The sequence below is a fragment of the Mauremys mutica genome, chromosome 20 (genome assembly GCF_020497125.1).
Source record: "Mauremys mutica isolate MM-2020 ecotype Southern chromosome 20, ASM2049712v1, whole genome shotgun sequence".
Lineage (NCBI taxonomy): Eukaryota > Metazoa > Chordata > Testudines > Geoemydidae > Mauremys > Mauremys mutica.
Window position 1 is genome coordinate 15,641,188 of NC_059091.1, and position 21,667 is coordinate 15,662,854.

At 54.9% G+C, this 21,667-nt stretch overlaps 1 protein-coding gene across 1 annotated transcript in view; it reads left to right on the forward strand.

The window, feature by feature from the left end:
- Positions 1 to 2,741: 2,741 nt before the first annotated feature.
- RASAL3 (RAS protein activator like 3) overlaps positions 2,742 to 21,667 on the forward strand; it is a 73,914-nt gene continuing 54,988 nt past the window's right edge. Inside the window, exons 1-2 of the mRNA XM_044994974.1 lie at positions 2,742 to 2,767; positions 6,279 to 6,705. Of these exons, the coding sequence (XP_044850909.1) occupies positions 6,279 to 6,705 (427 nt within the window). The 5' untranslated portion in view covers positions 2,742 to 2,767. The remainder of the gene's footprint in view (positions 2,768 to 6,278; positions 6,706 to 21,667) is intronic.

Consider the following 21,667-nt stretch of genomic DNA (forward strand, 5'->3'; position numbering starts at 1 on the left):
TTTCTGTTCCTGCTTCTATTTCCCAAAGGCTGTTGTCTCTGTTCCAAGGGGTGCAGCCTCCGCCCCCTCATGACTGTTAAGTGTACAGCTCCCCAACTGGCTAGAGTGATGGCTTTTTTAACTTATATGTAAATGTATTTCCATTGTTCCTGGCCTTCCCTTGCTCAGTCTACACTGAAGCCCAAGCCAAGGGGTGAAGCACCCTTCCTTTGGCTAGGACAGGCTGGGCTGCTTGCCAAACACATTTTCAGAACATATTTACAGCACCATCTGTATTTCTTCGTACACGGCCCGTACACATATCACGCAATGACATTAATGCCAGCATGTTTCCTGTTTGCATATGACTCCTCACATGGCACTTTTCAGATGCTAACAGTGTGTTGGGGCAATGCGTGGGAGTTATGCCATGGTGTGCCCTCGGCCAGTTGGCACTGAGGGGCTACCTGGGTCCCAGCTTGTGCTCTCCCTGCCCCATGGATAGGCTGATGACTTGAGTCTCCAGCAATAAAGCTCTTGTTGCAATTTACCAGCCACAGGATAGGCTGGCTTTGAGGCAGGCAGCTGCCCCTAGCATCAGCCCCAGGGATCACCTCCCTCTCCTTTATAGAAATGAACTCCTGCTGGCACAGCACCGCTCCCTCCAGGGCATCCCTCCAGGACGTCAATGCCCTCAGTAGGTGCCTGGCATTCGTGCTGTCAGTGTCTGGGTGTGCTCAGTCAGGGTGAGGCAGCCTAACTCAGGCCCCAGCCCCCATGGGAGCCTGCAATGAGCCAAACCCAGAGCCTCGGCCCTTGGGATTCTAGGGAGAGGGGGGCTGATCCAGGCTCTGGTTCTGAGTCACACTGGAAGGATCCTTCTGCAGATTCATCCGAGGTGGCAAAAACCTCACAAGAATGGAGCGTTTCACAGACTGCACCTGCTTTCCACGGAAATGTTAGGAAAATAGCCCATGACATCCACATCCATCGAATCCTAACCCAGCCACTGACCCTGCTCCCCAGCCCCACACCACTGCTCTTTGCCATGCCATACCCAAACCCCATAGGAGCTCAGTGCTTTATCTTCTTCCAGTGCAACTCAGCAGCTGGGAACATGGGGGAGTTGGCACTCCAGGCTAGCCAGTGCCCTAGGCGAGCCAGTGCCCCAATACAACCCAGCACCCTAGATACCACTTGGGGACCTCTGCACTAAATACATCTTGTGTCGGGGTCTGGTGCCAAGCAGGGGGAGTCCTGGGTGCAGGTGCTGCTGCCATTCCAGGAGGCAAGTTTGAGTTCCCTGGGAACTCACCAGGGGGCGCTGTGGTGCCGCTATCAGGAGCTCAATGAAGGGCAGTCCCTGGCCAAATACAGTTCGGAGCTCTCGTCCCTGCCACCGTGCCCCGCTGGGGTGCCACACTCCACGTCCCAGTCTCCTGCTCTCTGACATATCAGCAATTCCGGTGATGCTGTGGACAGAATGGCTATTCCAGCACCAGCCGTGCCAGTGGGATACCAACGGACTGACCGTGCCAGTACCAGCCATGCCAGTGGAAGTGCCAAAAGACTGACCATGCCAACACCAGCCATGGCAGTGGGAATGCCAATAGACTGACCTTGCCAGCACCAGCCATGCCAGTGGGAATGCCAATGGACTGACCTTGCCAGCACCAGCTGTGACAGTAGGAATGTCAAAAGACAGACTGTGCCAGCACCGGCCATGCCAGTGGAAGTGCCGACAGACTGACCGTGCCAGCACCATCCGTGCCAATGGGAATGCTGAAGGACTGGTTGTGCCAGCACCAACTGTGCCAGTAGAAATGCTGACGGACTGGCCCTGCCAGCACCAGCCATGCCAGTGGAAATGCTGACAGACTGACCGTGCCAGCACCAGCCGAGCCACTGGAAATGATGACGGATTGTCTGTGCCAGCACCAGCCATACCAGTGTCACTGGCAGAGGACAGCAGCAAGTTCTCAGAGGTGGTGCAAATGGGCCAGCTGCCCCAGCAATACCAGGCTGTCTGGGCCAATGGTGCACTGAAGAGCTGATGGTTTGCAAAGTCCCACCAGTGCCAATTCCCCGGTGGCTGCATCTTGTGCTGAAGGATCTCAACTTCCATTTAAAATAACCTAGTCTGGGTCCTTCTAGCTGCAAAGATCCCTTGCCAGTGTGGTGTGTGACCCATGCTTCACTTTCCTGGAGTCTGCACAGCCCTGTATAGGAGCTCAGAGAGACCTGGTCATGTTAACTCTGAAACCTAACAACGATGTCCATTTTTAACTGCTTCGTGGCTGTTCAAGGCCTTCAGGGGAAGAGAGGGCCAATAGGGTTGTGGGCTCTGTGAGCCTGCCATGGGGCCAGGCATGGGTGCAGCTTGGCATAGTCCCAGCCTGGTCCACGTGCCTGAGACCGCCGGGCCTGATGGGCCTGGGCCCAGCCAGAACCATGCCCTCACCCCATCCCCAATGCCCCCTCCTACCCCCTCTCCTGCAGCCACATCCCATCCCCTCTGCCTCAGTCCCACCCTCTCTGCTGCCCCATCCCATCGCCCATCCCTAATGCCCCCCTCCCACCCTCTCTCCTGCTGCTTCATCCCATCCCCTCTGCCCCCATCCCACTCCCTCTCTGCTGGGAGCGGAGATGCCATCGGGCCGCTCAGTCACAAGCGGAGGTGAGTGCGAGATTAGCATCTGCTGCCTGATCACATGTGCCTCGCCACAGCTCAGCGCTGCCGGGACGGACCAGCCGGAGAGCGAGCGAGCGACTGCAGCAGGGAGCTAAGGTACCTCTCCGGCAGCGCGGGCTGCTGCTGCTGCTGCTGAGTGAGAGCCGCTCGGCACGGGTGGCCGGAGGGGGAAGCAAGGCGCCTGGGAGGGTGAAAGATGGGGGAGACCGGGGTCCCGCGGGGAGGAGGGGACTGGAGGGAGGAGGAGACATGGGGAGATGCGGGGAGCAGGAGACCAGTGAGAGAATGGAACTGGGGCGGGGGGGTGTAAGAGGAGGGAACTGGAGGGAGGAGAGGACATGGGGGGAGTAGGGATCCCCGGGGGAGGAGGGGACTGGAGGGAGCAGAGGACTGAGGGGGGTAGAAGGGGACTGGAGGGAGCAGGGGACATGGGCAGATCGGGGGAGAGAAGGGGAAACGGGATATGGGGAAGCCGGGGGAGAGGAGAAGGGGCCACGGGGGAAGGGGGGGAGGAAAAGATTCGGATGGGCAGTCGTCAGGGAAAGCTGTCAGCCCCGTGCCCACAGTGCTGCTGGAGAAACCCAGCCCCATTTGCCCGCGTGCTCGCAAAAACCCACCACCACCTGCGCATTTGTCAGCAGCACTTGCGGGGGCGCTGCTTCCTGCCTGCCCCAGGAACTCCAGGCAAGGCACAAGGGGGTCTGGTCCTCACCCCCCACCCCGCCAGCACGGTCAGACACTGGGCCCATGTGGGCAGAACCACCTGGGATCTGGGGGCATGTAAGGTGTCTGGGCTTCAGAACCCTGGTGCGTGGTGGTGGCCGGGTGGCCCAAGTTGGGGTTTTGTATCCCTTCCCCCACTGGCTGGTATGGCTCACGTGTGAGGCCACGGGTCTTGCGGGGGGCTGGTACCCAGTGAGCAGCCCTTGTGCTCAGGGCAGCCTCTGGGCTGTGGCCAGCCCTGCCCCTCCTTGCACTCCAGTCTGGCCCCCAGGAGCTCTGGCATTGGGGGAAAAGGCCCCCAGGGACTGCCCCCTCCCCCCTGCATTCACAGGAACCTGGGGACCTTTTATTTACATCAGAAACTGACTGAGCACAGGGCCAGGTGCAGAGGGAGGAAATGGCTCAGTGGTTGCGGGGGGGGGGGGGAGGGGAGGGGCAGCAGCACCACAACAGCCAGAGGAAGCGGAAGTGCTGCTGTCTGCATCCCATGGCAAGGGCTGCTCAGCCCAGGCCTGAGCATCGCACCTGTCCCAGCCTGGCATCTCTGCCCAGCCTGGGAAGCAGAAGGACTGGTTCTGTGCAGGGCAGGGAGGAGCCGTGCTGCCGCCCACAAAGTGCACCTTGCCTGGGTGCCAGGGGGAGACCCAGAGCACCAGGCCCTTCCCCCAGCCCTGGTGCCACAGGGATACCTGGAGCACCGGGGCCCCTCTCCCAGCCAGTACTCATCCTGGCCAGATGCCACAGGGAGACCCAGAGCACTGGGGGCCTCTCCCCCAGCCAGCACTCATCCTGGCCAGATGCCATGGGGAGACATGGAACACCAGACCCCTCTAGTCTGGCTACCCTGCCCCAGCCTTCCTGCATCCTCTGCTGTTCCCACCAGGCCCTTCTCCCATTCTTGAGCAGCCAGGCTGTAACTGGCCTAGACCCAATGCAGGGCGCCCACCATCCAGAGCTACAAACCTCAGGTTTCTCACAGGCTGCAACACTAGGCCAGCGACCTCCACTCCAGCATTCCAAGTCTCAGCTGCTTGGGCTTCAGGTGACCAGACAGCAAGTGTGAAAAATCAGGACACTTTAGTTTTTTCGAGGAGAGTGTGTGTGTATAGTTGTGCATATCAGACAAAGCCCATAATATTGGGATGTCTGGTCACCCTACTTGGGCTACAGGAGTGCTCCCTTCACCGCCACTAACAGTAGGGCCTTTATCTTCTCTTTGGGCCCAGCCCTGAGAGAGAGCCTGATTCAGATGCGCAAAACCAGCCTGCTTGGACCTGACTCTGGGCGCTGGTGAGACCAGCCAGGCCTGCACCACCAAAGCAGAGGAAGGAAAGAAGCTGTCCCCAGCCACCCACTGCAGGCTGCCATGCTCCAGAGCTCATGGCACAGCATGCACAGCCCTGGGAGCCAGCGGGGCAGCACACAGCCCAGGGAAACCACAGCAACCAGGAGAACCATCGGCTTCCATTTGGGACACCCCAGACCTTTGCTACCAGGCCCTGCACCATGCCCAGCCCAGCCCAGCCGAGCTGCATTGTTGTTGCATGAGGCACATGCGTGCCCCCAAGGTCTTGGCAGTGCAGAATGACCCCTGGCAGTCCCTCCACTCCCCCAGTGCCTGGTTTGCCCTAGGAACTCATGGGTACCTGGCTCATGTCCCCTGCCTGTGCACCAGAGGTGCCTGCCTGTGCACCAGAGGCTGGTGGGCAGTCAGAAGCACCATGGGCACATCAAAATCTCAGAGGCTCCAATTACTAGCCCCACTCCCCTGTTGACCTATGCCTTCTGCCCCATGCCATCCACCTTTTCTGCTGCCCCATCCCATCCCCTCTGCCTCCATCCCACCCCATAGAATCATAGAATATTTGGAAGGGACCTCAGAAGGTCATCTAATCCAACCCCCTGCTCAAAACAGGACCAATCCCCAACTAAATCATCCCAGCCAGGGCTTTGTCAAGACTGACTTTAAAAACCTCTAAGGAAGGAGATTCCACCACCTCCCTAGGTAACCCATTCCAGTTCTTCACCACCCTCCTAGTGAAATAATATTTCCTAATATCCAACCTAAACCTCCCCCACTGCAACTTGAGACCATTACTACTCGTTCTGTCATCTGCTACCACTGAGAAAAGACTAGATCCATCCTCTTTGGAACTCCCTTTCAGGTAGTTGAAAGCAGCTATCAAATCCCCCACTCGTTCTTCTCTTCTTCAGACTAAACAATCCCAGTTCCCTCAGCCTCTCCTCATAAGTCATGTGCTTCAGCCTCCTAATCATTTTTGTTGACCTCCGCTGAACTCTTTCCAATTTTTCCACATCCTTCTTGTAGTGTGGGGCCTAAAACTGGACACAGTACTCCAGATGAGGCCTCACCAATGTCAAATAGAGGGGAATGATCACATCCCTTGATCTGCTGGCAATGCCCCTACTTATACAACCCAAAATGTCATTAGCCTTCTTGGCACCAAGGGCATACTGTTGACTCATATCCAGCTTCTCATCCACTGTAACCCCTAGGTCCTTTTCTGCAGAACTGCTGCCTAGCCACTCGGTCCCTAGTCTGTAGCAGTGCATGGGATTCTTCCGTCCTAAGCACGGGACTCTGCACTTGTCCTTGTTGAACCTCATCAGATTTATTTTGGCCCAATCCTCTAATTTGTCTAGGTCCCTCTGTATCCTATCCCTACCTTCCAGTGTATCTACCACTCCATCTCATCTCCAATGCCCTCTCCCACCCCCTCTGTGCTGCCCAATCCCATCCCCATCCCCTGCCGTCTCCATTCCCATGGGAAGTGGTGGATCCGGTGCCAAGGTGCCATTTCTAGGCCAGACCATGTGTCACTGTCATGGCACAGTCCCATGCCACCTTTCTCTTGCTCTGTAGATGGAGGAGATGACACCACCACCCGCACCTGAGGCACCATCCCCACTGAAGTCCTACAAATGGCGGACAGGCCCCCAGGGTGGGGAGAGGGAGCCCGAGCGGCACCCCATGCCCCCTGCCAGCAGCCGCTGGGCCAAACTGCACAACTGGAAGCGCGCTCATAGCCAGCCTGAGACTGATGCCCCCGAGGTGCGCATGGCCAGGAGCAGCCCAGGCACTGAGCCCCCAGAGCCTGTGGGGAGCAAAACAGCAGCCCGGAGGTCTGTATTCCAGAGGGCGTTTTCTGCCCCGGGCAAGGTGCCCAAGGAGCCCAAGGGCCAAGAGGGCATTAAGCTGAACCTGCGAAAATACCTGCGTTCCAAGTCCCACCGCAGGAGCCAGGAGAGTGGGCCCAAGGCAGAGCAGGCACCTCAGGAGGCAGCCAAAGGTAAGGTGGGTCCAGCGTGGGGCTGAACGCTCTGGCACTGGGCTGTGTCCAGCAGGGGAATGGGCATCCGGGGCAGTGGGGCAATTGGAACTAGACTGGCCAAAGCTGGGCCATATGGGGTGGGTCTGTGTCAGGGATCCCAGTGTGGCACAGCTGGGCCTTGCAAGGTTTGTGTGGGTCGGGAAATCCCAGCCGTGGTACAGCTGGGCTGTGCGAGGTCTGTGGTCGGTCTGTGGGATCCCAGCTGTGGCACATCTGGTCCATGTGAGGTCTGTATGGGTCGGGGATCCGAGATGTGGCATAGCTGGGCCATGTGAGGTGTGTGTGGGTTGGGGATCCCAGCCGCAGTGCAGCTGGTCCATGTGTGCTGTGTGTGGATCGAGGATCCCAGTCATGGAACAGCTGGCCTGTATGTGGTATGTTGGGGTCGGGGATCCCAGACGTGCACAGCTGGGCTCTGTGTATTGTGTGTCGGTTGGGGATCTCAGTTGTGGCACAGATGGGCTGTGTACAGTGTGTGTTGGTCGAGAATCCCAGTTGTGGCACAGATGGGCTGTGTGAGTTGTGGATCCAGCTGTGGTATAGCTGGGCCATGTGCAGTGTGTGTGGGTCGGGAATCCCAGTTGTGGCACAGCTGGTCCATGTACAGTGTGTGTGGGTCGGGAATCCCAGTTGTGGCACAGATGGGCTGTGTGTGGTGTGTGTCAGGAATCCCAGCCATGATACAGTTGGGCCATATGTGGGTTGGGGATCCCAGCTGTGGCACAGCTGGGCTGTGTGTGATGTGTGTCTGCACTTGTCCTTGTTGAACCTCATCAGGTTTCTTTTGGCCCAATCCTCTAATTTGTCTAGGTCCCTCTGTATCCTATCTCTACCCTCCAGTGTATCTACCACTCCTCCCAGTTTAGTGTCATCTGCAGACTTGCTGAAGGTGCAGTCCACGCCATCCTCCAGATCATTAATGAAGATATTGAATAAAACCAGTCCCAGGACTGACCCATGGGGCACTCTGCTTGATACAGGCTGCCAACTAGACATGGAGCCATTGATCACTACCTGTTGAGCCCGATGATCTAGCCAGCTTTCTATCGATCTTATAGTCCATTCATCCAGCCCATACTTCTTTAACTTGCTGGCAAGAATACTGTGGGAGACCGTATCAAAAGCTTTGCTAAAGTCAAGGAGTAACACATCCACTGCTTTCCCCTCATCCACAGAGCCAGTTATCTCCTCATAGAAGGCAATTAGTCAGGCATGACTTGCCCTTGGTGAATCCATGCTGACTGTTCCTGATCACTTTCCTCTCCTCAAGTGCTTCAGAATTGATTTCTTGAGGACCTGCTCCATGATTTTTCCAGGGACTGAGGTGAGGCTGACTGGCCTGTAGTTCCCCAGATCCTCCTTCTTCCCTTTTTTAAAGATGGGCACTACATGAGCCTTTTTCCAGTCATCCGGGACCTCCCACAGTCACCATGAGTTTTCAAAGATAATGGCCAACGGCTCTGCAATCACATCTGCCAACTCCTTTATCACCCTCGGATGCAGCACATCCCCATGGACTTGTGCTCGTCCAGTTTTTCTAAATAGTCCTGAACCACTTCTTTCTCCACAGAGGGCTGGGTTACCGCCTACCCATACTGTACTGCCCAGTGCAGTAGTCTGGGAGCTGCCCTTGTGTGATGTTATGAGTCTGATCTAATATCTCATTGAAGGATGAAAGGGCCAGAAAGAGTTAATTAACTAACAGACTGACTTGACCCATGGATGAACTTTAAAGACTTGTTAGGGAAATATGTAAATGAATAGAGCTTTGAAATGCAAGTCTGCATTGTTAAAGATAGAAGGGGAGATGTTTGCTCAGATTTTGTGATGTAAGCAAACAAGTCTTGACTATTGCTATAGCTATAGCTTTGATTCAAAGATCAAAAAAGGAATATTAACATTTAGGAAGATACTTGAGTGAAATAGTATTATTGTCTATGTGTCTCTTTGAAGGTTGTGGTAACCTGTATCTGAACTGTTTGATGGATAAATTACCCTGTGCTAATTGGGATGTTTGGGAGAAGGAGTTAAGCCTATTGTTTTCTCAGGCAGAAAGGCTGCTGGAAATGTATAAGAACCCTGAGACACGATCCTGCTTCATCTCAGATCTGCTTTGGGTTTCAAGAAGGGGAAACCCTAAGCCATAAGGATTGAGATCCCCAGTCATTGACTGGAGTCACCCTAAATATGGACATTGGACTATAACCTATGAACTCTTTCTAAAAGGACTTTTGGCAACTACAAGAATTGAATTCAAGTCTGTATGTATATTGATCTTTTAACCAACCCTCTCTCTCTTTTCTTTTTTAATAACTTTTAGTTTAGTTAATAAGAACTGGCTAATAATGTGTATTTTGGGTAAGATCTAATTTATAATTGGACCTGGGTATGTGGCTGACCTTTTGGGGTTGGAAGAACCTTTTCTATGATGAGATAAGATTTTCAATAATCATCATCATATCTGACGTGTGTGTCTGGACGCCTGAGGCTGGGTACTTTAAAGGAACTGCATCATTTGGACTTCTGAATAACCTGTATGGTAATATAGAAGTTGTTTTGTGCTGGCTTGCACCAGCTTTTGGGGTTTGTCTGCCCTGTTCTGTTTGCAGTTCACCCTAATTGAGTGACCTCAGCTGGCTCCCACGGGCAGCACCATCACATCTTGTTCGTGAAGACAGAGGCAAAAAAGCATTGAGTACATTGTCTTTTTCCACATCCTCTGTCACTAAGTTGCCTCCCTCATTCAGTAAGGGGCCTACAGTTTCCTTGACCTTCTTCTTGTTGCTAACATACCTGAAGAAACCCTTAACATCCCTGGCTAGCTGCAACTCCAAGTGTGGTTTCACTCCTGCATGCCTGAGCAATCTTTTTATACTCCCCCCGGTCATTTGTTCAATCTTCCACTTCTTGTAAGCTTCTTTTTTGTGTTTAAGGCCTGGTCTACACTAGGAGTTTATGTCGAATTTAGCAGCGTTAATTCGATTTAACCATGCACCCGTCCACACCAGGAAGCTAATTAGTTCGACCTAGAGGGCTCTTTAGTTCGAATTCGGTACTCCACCCCGACGAGGGGAGTAGCGCTAAATTCGACATGACTATGTCGAATTAGGCTAGGTGTGGATGCAAATCGAACTTAGTAGCTCCGGGAGCTATCCCACAGTGCACCACTCTGTTGACGCTCTGGACAGTAGTCCGAGCTTCGATGTTCTGACCAGCCACACAGGAAAAGCCCCGGGAAAATTTGAATTCCTTTTCCTGTCTGGACAGTTTGAATCTCATTTCGTGGTTGGACATCGGGGCGAACTCAGCAGCACCGGCAGCAATGCAGAGCTCTCCAGCAGAGGAGTTCATGTAATCTCTGAATAGAAAGTGGGACCCAGCATAGACTGACCGGGAAGTCTTGGATCTGATCGGTGTGTGGGGCGAGGAGTCTGTGCTTTCAGAGCTGCGCTCCAAATAACGGAATGCAAAGACCTACGAGAAGGTCTCCAAAGCCATGAGAGACAGAGGATACAGGCGGGATGCAACGCAGCGCCGCGTGAAAATCAAGGACCCCAGACAAGGCTACCAAAAAATCAAAGCGGCAAACGGACGCTACGGAGCCTGCCAACACTGCCCCACCAGTGACCATGGACTCTGACGATGGGACAGTGTCGACGGACAGTTCCTCGGCGATGTTCACGGACGGGGAAGATGAGGAAGGGTTTGTGGAGGACGAGGCAGGCGACAGCGCTTACAACGCTGGTTTCCCCGACAGCCAGGATCTCTTCATCACCGTCACGGAGATCCCCTACCAACCCTCCCCGGCCGTTAACCCGGACCCTGAATCAGGGGAAGGAGCAGTCGGTAAGTGCTTTAAACATGTAAACTTTTATTCTTAATATAACAGGAAGCTGAAGTATGTGAAAAGGAGGTCTCCACATATATGGGGATAGAATAGAAATCCTCCTGGGAGATCTCCACGAAGCTCTCCTGGAGGTAATCGAAAAGCCTCCGCAGGAGGTTCCTGGGGAGAGCTGACTTATTGGGTGCTCCGTGGTAGCACAGTTTTCCGCGCCAGGCTTTCATGAGCATTGCCTCCCCGAGCACAGCTGCATAGGGCCCTGGTTTGTGCTGGCTTTCACGCAGCATGCGCTCTCTATCTCCTTCAGTGACCCTCCTCAGTGCGATCTCGCTCGGCGACTCCTGCATCTAATTAGGGGAATTACTGTAATGTTACGCCTGGTCCAAAGTATGTTTAAAAAATCTCCGGACAGACGGCGTAGCAGAGACTCAGCACGCTGCTGCGTGACAAGCGTAACGGAAAGCCAAAGAATCAAATGGACGCTCATGGAGGGAGGGGGGACTGAGGACGCAAGGTATCCCACAGTTCCTGCAGTCTCCGAAAAGCATTTGCATTCTTGGCTGATCTCCCAATACCTGTACGGTCAAACACATTGTCCGCGGCGGTTCAGGGCATAGCTCATCAATGTACCCCCCTCCCACACCCCCAGAAGGAAAAGGAAAAAAAATCGTCTCTTGACTCTTTTAAATGTCACCCTATGTGTACTGAATGCTGCTGGTAGACGCGATGCTGCGGCACTGTACTGTAGCATCCTTTCCCCCCTCCGCCTCATGGGTGGCTGACGGTGCAGTATGACTGATATCCGTCGTCATCATCATCAGCCTTGCTGTAGATGGTGTAGTGCAATACGACTGGTACCCATCCTCATCATCAGCCCATAAGTAGACGGCCTGCTAACCGTCTTCATCATAGCAACAGGGGGCTGAGCTCCATCAGCCCCCGCCCTTCATGTGTAAAGAAAAGATTCTGTACTGCCTGGACTGTCATAGCAGCAGGATGCTGTTTTCCTCTCCCACCACACTGCTTAATGTCCTGTCTGGACAATCATAGCAGCTGGAGGCTGCCTTCCCCTCATTTCATTTCAGTAACAAGTCACTGTTTCTTATTCCTGCATTCTTTATTACTTTAGCATAAAAATCAGGGGACACTGCAACGGTAGCCCGGGAAGGCTGGGGGAGGAGGGAAGCAACAGGTGGAGTTGTTGCAGGAGCACCCCCTGTGAATGCCATGCAGCTCATCATTCCTGCATAATCTGACACGGATCGGCTGTGCTCTCTGGTTCTCTGAAACACTGGATCTCTACTACACTAGCCCCATCTTCTATGCAGGAATTATTCTATTTTTAGATACCATAAAGGAGGGATTGACTCGGGGAGTCATTCCCAGTTTTGTCTTTTGCGCCCCCGGCTGATCTCGGCCAGGGGCACCTATGACAGCAGCAGAAGGTATAATGCAATACGACTGGTAACCATCATCACCTTGCCAATTTACAATGGCATGGTAGATGGTACAATATGGCTGATAACCATCTGTGCTGTCATGCAAAAGCAAATGAATGCTGCTGTGTAGCGCTGCTGGATCGCCTCAGTCCGCGGCATCTAGTACACATACGGTGACAGTGACAAGAGGCAAAACAGGCTCCATGGTTGCCACGCTATGGTGTCTGCCAGGGCAATCCAGGGAAAACGGGCTCGAAATGATTGTCTGCCGTTGCTTTCCCGGAGGAAGGAATGAGTGACTACATGTACCCAGAACCACCCGCGACAATGAAATTTGCACCATCAGGCACTGGGATCTCAACCCGGAATTCCAAGGGTCGGGGGACACTGCGATGGGGTGGAACAGGGGCAGAGTTTATGCTTTCCGGATTGCCTGCTGCAGGAGTGCGGACGAGATAGGTGCTGTGCATGGTGTTGTTCACAGACACAGACTAGACTGTGTTCATTGTTCGCAGAAATGTATCTTTGCAAGGAATTCACTCCCTCTTTCCCATCACACAGCTTCGACTGTCTCCAGACCTGCCACAGCATCTCCCTCACAGAGGCTGGCAAAGATTAGGCGGCGAAAGAGAAAGACACGGGACGAGATGATCGCTGAAGTTATGGGGTGCTCCCGAGCCGAGGCGGACCAGCAGAGCCACTGGAGGGAGACCCTCTCTCTGTACCAGCGCTCACACAGCGAACGGGAGGAGAGGTGGCGTGAGGAAGACAAGCAGGCGATTCAAACGCTGCTTGGACTAATGAGGGAGCAAACGGACACGCTCCGGCGCCTTGTGGATGTTCTGCAGGACCGCAGCTAGGAGGACAGAGCCCCCCCGCAGTGTATCTGCAACCGCCCTCCCCCGCCACAAAGTCCCATACCTCCCATCACCCAAAGTAACCAGAAGGAGTGGCGCCAGGGGCCGTGAAAACTGTCACTGCACCCCAGCAGAGTGCTCAAGTAGACAAAAGCTCTCATACCCTAATTTTTGAGAATTCCTTCCCTTCCTGACTCACCCTAGCCCCAATCCCAGTTTCATCCCCTGACTGTCTGGTTAATTATTAAAAATACTTTGCTGTTAATTACTGTTTCCGTCATGCTTTTTTACACAACGCTGCGTTTGAAGGGGTGGGTGGGGAAGGGGGTAGGGTATTGCATAGGACAGTCACCTTTAGCAGGGTACAGAGACGGGGGCAGGATCAGCAGCAGGTCACACACACAGTGCAGTCAGTAGGCACCCTGGTCGGTATGGGAGGTGGTTTGCAGGTTCTGTGTGGGTGGGGGGGTACGTGACTTTGTAGCGGGGGAGGGGGGTTACAGATCTCATGCAACGGTCCCTGTCCTGAACCACAGAGCCACGCAGCAGAGGAATCTGTATCCGTCCTCCCCCGCCACAAGGCCACATAGCCCCCGCACACAGAGTCCCAAAAAGGAGGGATGGCAGGCTCCGTTGAAACAAGCAGTCCGGCACTGCAGACCGCTCTGGGAGCAGGAGCCTGTCATTCCTCGAGTTTAGAGGTGGTCTTTACATCACCGCACACCCTACCCAGCACAGTCTGCGTCCCAGTTTCAACCCTTTAATGCAAAGTCATCAATAAAGAAACCTTTGTAAAGTTACAGTGGAACATGTATTTTATTTTTAAACGTGTGTTGGAAGTGGGGGAAGCGGGGTGGACGGGTATGTAACTGCAGATGCTGGTCAACAGTAACTTGGTAAAGAAACAGGGGCAGGTTCAGCTTCTCTGTAAAGAAACTGAACAGTCACAGGTCACGCTGCTCGCTGCTCACTGGTACTTGAAGAGTTCCTTGTCGCTGTGCAAGGCGCCTGCACAGAGCTTCACGAGCCAGGGCATTAGCGGGTTGGCTGGGTCCCTGAGGATCACTATAGGCATCTGCACATCCCCAAGAGTTATTTTGTGGTCCGGGAAGAAACTACCTTCCTGCAGGCGTCTAAACAGACAAGAGTTCCTGAAAACACGCGTGTCATGAACTTTGCCTGGCCACCCGACGTTGATGTTGGTAAAACGTCCCCCATGGTCCACCAGTGCTCGCAGCACCATTGAAAAGTAGCCCGATTTCTCAGCAGCTGACTGTGGAAGAGGTGGACGATAAAGTGCGAGGAGTTGACAACGGCCATAACTGCCGCGGGCTCCGTGCTCGCAGTGCTGTGGTGCCCGTGCTGTCACTGAGCAGAAAAGTGCACGAACAGATTGCCCGCAGGCGCTTTCAGGGAGGGAGGGAGGGAGGGCGTGATTGACGGTTCAATGATGACAGTTACCCAAAACCACCCTCGACACATTTTTTCCCCCAGCAGGCATTGGGGGGAAATCCCAGAATTCCAATGGGCAGCGGGGAGTGCGGGAACTGTGGGATAGCTTCCCACAGTGCACCGCTTCCAAATTCAACGCTGGCCCCGTTACTGTGGACTCACACAGTCGAATTAGTGTTTTTAGTGTGGATACACAAATTCGACTTTGTAAGGTCGATTCCACAAATTTGACTTAAGTTGATTCGAAATAGTCTTGTAGTGTAGACATACCCTAAGATCAGCAAGGATTTCACTGTTAAGCCAAGCTAGTCGCCTGCCATATTTACTATTCTTTCTATACATCGGGAAGGTTTGTTCCTGCAACCTCAATAAGGATTCTTTAAAATACAGTAAAAAGCGACAAAGAGACACAGGACTCTTTGTCGCTTTTTAGAGATCCAGACTAACACAGCTACTCTTCTGATATTTAAAATACAGGTGATTCCAGTTGTGGCACAGTTGGGCCGTGTGTGATGAGTGTGGGTCAGGGATCCGAGTTGTGGCACAGCTGGGCTGTGTACGGTGTGTGGGGGTCAGGAATGCCAGTTGTGGCATAGATGGGCCGTGTGTGGTGCGTGTGGGTTGAGGATCCCAATTTTGGCAAATCTTGTCCGTGTGCAGTTTGTGTGGATCAGAGATCCCAGTTGTCATGTAGCTGGGCCCTGTGCGGTGTGTGTGGGTTGAGGATCCCAGCTGTGGCACAGCTTGGCTATGTACTGTGTGTGTGGGGCGGGAAACACAGTTGGGGCACAGATGGGCTCTGTGTGTGTGTGTGTGTGTGTGTGTGTGTGTGTGTGTGTGTGTGTGTGCGTGTGTGTGTGTGTGTGTGTGTGTGTGAGGGATCCCAGACGTGATACAGCTGGGCCTGTGCGGTGTGTGTGGATCGGGAATCCCAGTCGTGGCACAGATGGGCCATGTGTGGGGCGTGTGGGTTGGGGGTCGGAGCCATGACATAGGTGGGCTGTGTGTGGTGCATGTGGGTTAGGGATCACAGCAGTGACATAGCTGGGCTGTGTGTGGTGCATGTGGGTCAGGGATCCCAATTTTGGCAAAACTGGGACATGTATGGTATGTGTGGGTCGGGAAACACAGTTAGGGCACAGATGGGCCGCGTGTGTTGCAGATCGCAGACATCATACAGCTGGGCCGGGTGCAGCGCGTGTGTGTCGGGGATCCCAGTTGTGGCACAGCTTGGCCATGTACAATGTGTGTGGGTAGGGAATTCAAATTGCGGCACAGCTGGGCCGTGTGTGGTGTGTGTCAGGGATACCAGCTGTGGTACAGCTTGGCTGTGTGCGGTGTGTGTGGACTGGGAATCCCAGTCGTGAGACAGCTGGGCCGCGTGTGGTGCTTGTGGGTCAAGGATCGGAGCCATGACATAGGTGGGCTATGTGTGGTGCATGTGGGTCGGGGATCCCAATTTTTGCAAAGCTGGGCTGTGTGCAGTATGTGTGGGTCAGGGATCCCAGTTGTCGCATAGCTGAGCCCTGTGCGGTGTGTGTGGGTTGGGGATCACAGCTGTGGCACAGCGGGGCCCTGTGTTGTGCGTGTGGGTCAGAGATCACAGTTGTGACATAGCTGGGCTGTGTGTGGTGTGTGTGGTCGGGGATCCCAGTTGTGGCACAGTTAGGCCATATGCGGTTTGTGTGGGTCATGGCACCTCTGGGCCATGTGAAGTGTGTGTGGGTCGGGGATCCCAGTTGCGGCACAGCTTAGCTCTGTGTGGTGTGTGTGGATTGGGGATCCCAGTTTTGGCACAGCAGGGCCATGTGCAGTATGTGTGGGTCCAGGATACCAGTCGTGGCACAGCTGGGCCTTGTGCGGTGTCTGTGGGTCGGGGATCCCAGCCGTGGTATAGCTTGGCCGTGTGAGCTGTGTCTGAGTCGGAGATCCCAGTTGTGGCGCAGCTGAGCTGTGTGCATTGTGTGGTGGTCGGGGATCCCAGTTGTGGCACAGCTGGGCCATGTGCGGTGTGTTGGGGTTGGGGATCCCAACCGTGGTACAGCTGGGCTGTGTACAATGTGTGTGGGGCAGAAATGTCAGTTTTGGCATAGATGGGCCACGTGTGGTGTGTGTCAGGGATCCCAGCCGTGATACAGCTGGGCGGTGTGAGGTCTGTGTGGGACGGGATCCCAGTTATGGCACAGCGTGGCCCTGTCCATTTGTGTGGGTCAGGGATCCCAGCTGTGGCACTGCTGGGCCAACTGAGGTCTGTGTGTGTCAGGGATCCCAGCTGTGGCACAGATGGGCCATGTGAGCTCTGTCTCGGTCAGGGATCCCAGTTGTGGTGCAGCTGGGGCCTGTGCTATGTGTGTGTGTGTGTCGGGGATACCACAGGTGACACAGCTGAGCCATGTGTGGTGGTGTGTGTCAGGGATCCCAGGCATGGTACAGCTGGGCTGTGTGCAGTATTTGGGTTGGGAATCCCAGTCACGGCCCAGTTGGCCCAGTGTGGTGTGTGTGGGTTGGCAGTCCCAGCCATGGTACAGCTGATCCGTGTGCAGTGAGTGTGTGTTGGGGATCCCAGTTGTGTCACAGCTCGGCTGTGTGCAGTATGTGTGGATTGGGGATCCCAGTTGTACAGCAGGGCCATGTGTGGTGTGTGTGGGTCGGGAATCCCAGAACTGGGCCATTTGAGGCAGAGCTGGGCTGTGTGAGGTATGTGTGTGGGTTGGGGAACCCAGCCGTGGCACAGCTGGGCTCTTTGAGGTCTGTGTGTGTCGGGGATCCCAGCTGTGGCACAGATGGGCCCTGTGAGCTGTGTCTCAGTCGGGGATCTCAGTTTTGGTGCAGCTGGGGCCTGTGCTGTGTGTGTGTGTCGGGGATCCCAAAGGTGACACAGCTGGGCCATGTGTGGTATGTGAGCTTGGGCATCCCAGTTGTGGCACAGCTTGGCTGTGTACGGTGTGTGTGGGTAGGGAATCCCAATAGTAGCACAGCTGGGCCGTGTGTGGTGTGTGTCGGGGATCCCAGCCATGGTACAGCTGGGCTGTGTTTGGGTTGGGTATCCCAGTCGTGGCACAGCTCGGCTGTGTGTGGTGTGTGTGGGTTGGGAATCCCATCCATGGCACAACTGGGCTGTGTGAGGTCTGTGTTTGTCTGGGATACCAGTTGTGGTACAGCTGGGCCGTGTGCAGTATGTGTGGGTTGGGGATCCCAGGTGTCATACAGCGACACTGCGTGCAGTCTGTGTGGGTCAGGAATCCCAATTGTGGCAGAGCTGGGCCGTATGAGATTTGTGTGTGGATTTGGAATCCCAGCCATGGTGGGCTGTGGGAGGTCTGTGTGGGCGAGGGATCACAGTTGTGGCACAGCTGGGCCGTGTGTTATGCGTGTGGGTCGGGAATTTCAGCCGTGACATAGATGTGCTGTGTGTGATGCATATGGGTCAGGAATCCCAGTTGTGGCACAGATGAGCCGTGTGCGGTTTGTATGGGTCGGGGATCCTAGTTGTGGCACAGCTGGGCCATGTATAGTGTGTGTTGCGGATCCCAACCATGGTACAGCTGGGCCATGTGTGGTGTGTGTGGATCGGGGATCTCAGCCATCTCACAGAGGGGCCATGTGTGCTCGGTTGACCACTCCCTGGGTTAGAGCCCCTTTGCTGTTCCGTGCCCCCTCCTGTTTCACTCATGCCAATTTGCTCCACAGAGTGACTGGCAGCTCTCCGCACAGGGGAACTTGTTACTAGTGATCAGCCCATTACTACATCACAGGCATTCTGTTTCTGGCTGTGCTGAGGCCTCTTCCCCCTGTTACTAGCAGCTACCTCCCAAGCTGTGATCCCACAAGCTGAGTTCTAATCTTGCAGCTGAGAGTGGTGCCCCCACCCAGCAGGTCACGGTGGCAGCAGGGAGAGAATGGAGATGCCCCTGCTCCAGAGGCTCAGGGCCCTGTAGCTTGAGTAGAGAGGATTCTGTTAGTGACAGCGGGACTGACACACACATTTGAAGTTCTGACTATAACCAGCAGGGGGCAGTGGGGCACACAGACAGCCTCCTGGGGTCAATAAAGTGCCTTGCAATCTACGTACAACGTTGGAGCTGGAGTGTGCATTGGAGCTTGGTACAAATCCCAGGGGAGGTAGCCCCAAGCTGGATTTGGGGCTAGGCCAGGTAGTGGGTTGTGGCAGGATGGGGCTCAGTTAAACCTTTCCAAGCCCCTCTTGCTGGCAGGCTCAGCAGGGAAGCCAGAGACTGAAGAGGCAAACCTCGCAGGGCTGTGTGGTGGGGCCAGCTCTGTGCAGGCAGGACCCTATCTCCAGGGCTGGGCTATGCCAGCCCATGTCAGCACGTTAAGCTCACCACGACAGAGCAAAGCAAAGGCTCCTTCCCCGGGCAGGGCAGAGACTCTGCTCTCAGGATGTTTTCTCAGATTTGCAGGGGGAGATGCTGCCATTGCTACCCTGACGTGGGCAGCCTGTGATTTGAGCCATGTGTCAGATGTGGCTGCTGGGCGCTGCTCTGAGCACTGGCTAGTGGCCAAGGCAGGATCAGGCTTTCAGCCACAGCTCAAGGGTTGGTCTCTGCTGGGAGACAGGAGCTCAGGTTGTCACGGAGTGTGGGGGAGTCAGGGCCCTGCACCCTTCTTCCTGGGACTCACAGTGACTCTCAGCCAGCCAGTAAAACAGAAGGTTTATTGGACAACAGGAATGCAGGCTACAGCAGAGCTTGTGGGCACAATCAGGACCCCTCACTCAAGTCCTTCTGGGGTTCAGGAAGCTTAGTTCCCAGCTTGAGATTCCCTGAATTCCAACCACCCAGCCCAAAACCGAAACTGAACTAACTCCCTCCAGCCGGCCCCTTCCTTTGTCCAGCTTCCCGGGCAAAGGTGCTGACACACCTCCCTCCTACCTGGCTCAGGTTACAGGCTCAGGTCCTGTCCCTCACCTAAAGTCATGCCCGGCTCTCCCATCCCCCACACAGACAGTCCCTACTGCATCACATCTCTCCTTCCTTCGAGACTGAACTGAGCGGGGTCACTCTGACCAGTGACCTGGGGAAGTTCATGGCCCCCTCTCCGGGACAACGCGTCCACTATCAGGTTGGCGCTTCCCTTCACATGGACCACGTCCATGTCATAATCCTGCAGGAGCAGGCTCCACCTCAGGAGCTTGGCGTTGGCCCCTTTCATCTGGTGCAGCCAGGTCAGGGGAGAGTGGTCGGTGTACACGGTGAAGTGTCGCCCAAAAAGATATGGCTCTAGTTTCTTAAGGGCCCACACCATGGCCAGGCATTCCTTCTCGATGGCCACATAGTTCTGCTCCCGGGGTAGTAACTTCTTGCTCAGGTACACGATGGGGTGTCTCTCCCCCTTTTCATCCTCCTGCATTAACACTGCCCCCAGTCCTGTGTCTGAGGCGTCGGTGAACACCATAAAGGGCTTGTCAAAGTCTGGGTTTGCCAGAACTGGGCCACTAACCAGAGCCTCCTTCAGCACCCAGAAAGCCTGCTGGCACTGCTTGGTCCAGACCACCTTGTCTGGCTTCCCCTTCCTGCACAGCTCAGTGATGGGGGCGGCTATAGCGCTAAAGTGGGGCATGAACCTTCGATGATACCCTGCCATCCCAATAAAGGCTTGGACCTGCTTTTTGGTTTGGGGAGCGGGCCAGTCTCTGATCACCTCCACCGTGGCTGGTTCTGGCTTTAGGCAGCCGCTCCCAACCCAATGGCCCAGATAAGATACTTCAGCCATCCCCACCTTGCACTTCTCAGCCTTTACAGTTAACCCAGCCTCCCGGAGTTGGTCCAGCACTTGTTTAACCTGGGACACGTGGTCCTCCCAGGTCCAGCTAAAGACGCAGATGTCGTCAATATACGTCACGGCAAAACTCTCCATCCCCCGCAGTAGCTGATCCACCAGGCGCTGGAAGGTGGCCGGCGCTCCCTTGAGGCCGAAAGGCAGGGTCAGAAACTCGTAGAGCCCCAGAGGGGTGATAAAGGCTGATTTCAGCCTGGCATCTGCGTCCAGCAGCATTTGCCAGTAGCCCTTTGTAAGATCCATGGTGGTGAGGTACCATACGCCTCCCAGCTTGTCCAGGAGCTCGTCAGGCCTGGGCATTGGGTAGGCATCGGATACTGTGATGGCACTGAGCTTTCGATAGTCCATACAGAACCAGATCGACCCATCCCTTTTGGGGACCAGCACCACTGGTGAGGCCAAGGGCTGGAAGACGGCTGGATCACCCCCAAAGCCAGCATGTCCCTGACCTCTCTTTCTAGGTCCTGGGCAGTTTTCCCAGTGACCCGAAAAGGGGAGCATCTTATAGGGGGATGTGACCCAGTCTCCACCCGGTGGACAGTCAAATTAGTGCGTCCAGGCTGGTTGGAAAACAGCTGTCGGTATAGATGCAGCACCCCTCTGATCTCAGCGTGCTGGGCCAGGGTCAGCTGATCAGAGAGGGGAATCGCCTCCAGGGGAGAACCAGCTTTTGTCCCAGGGAATAGATCCACTAAAGGGTCATCTCCCTGCTCCTCCCAATGTCCACACACAGCCAACACCACATTCCCCCTGTCATAGTATGGCTTCATCATATTCACATGGTACACCCGGCGGTGGTGCTCCCGGTTCAACAGCTCCACCACATAGTTTACCTCATTTAGTTGCTTGACAACCTTGAAGGGCCCTTCCCAGGCGGCCTGGAGTTTGTTCTTTCTCACTGGGATGAGAACCATCACCTGATCCCCGGTGGCGAAGGTGCGGGCCCGCGCCATGCGGTCATACCAGACCTTCTGCTTCCTCTGGGCTCGGGCCAGATTCTCACCGGCCAGGCCCATGAGCTCGGCAAGTCTTTCCCGGAAGGTCAGGACATACTCCACCACCGACTCTCCATCGGGAGTGGCCTTCCCCGCCCATTCATCTCTCATCAGGTCTAGGGGCCCCCTTACCCGCCTCCCATATAACAGTTCGAAAGGCGAAAACCGGTAGATTCCTGGGGTACCTCCCTGTATGCAAACAGCAGGTGAGGTAAGTACTTGTCCCAGTCCTGCGGGTGCTGGTTCATAAATGTTTTTAGCATCATCTTTAGCGTCCCGTTGAACCTTTCCACCAGCCCGTTGGACTGGGGGTGATACGCTGAGGCCCAGTTGTGCCGGACCCCACATTTCTCCCACAAGCACCGAGCAGGGCCGACATGAAGTTGGACCCCTGGTCCGTTAAGACTTCCTTGGAGAACCCCACCCAGCTGAAAATGGCCAGCAGCGCATCTGCCACAGTGTCTGCTTCGATAGAGGACAAGGCCACCGCCTCAGGGTAGCGAGTGGCAAAATCTACCACCACCAGAATGTATT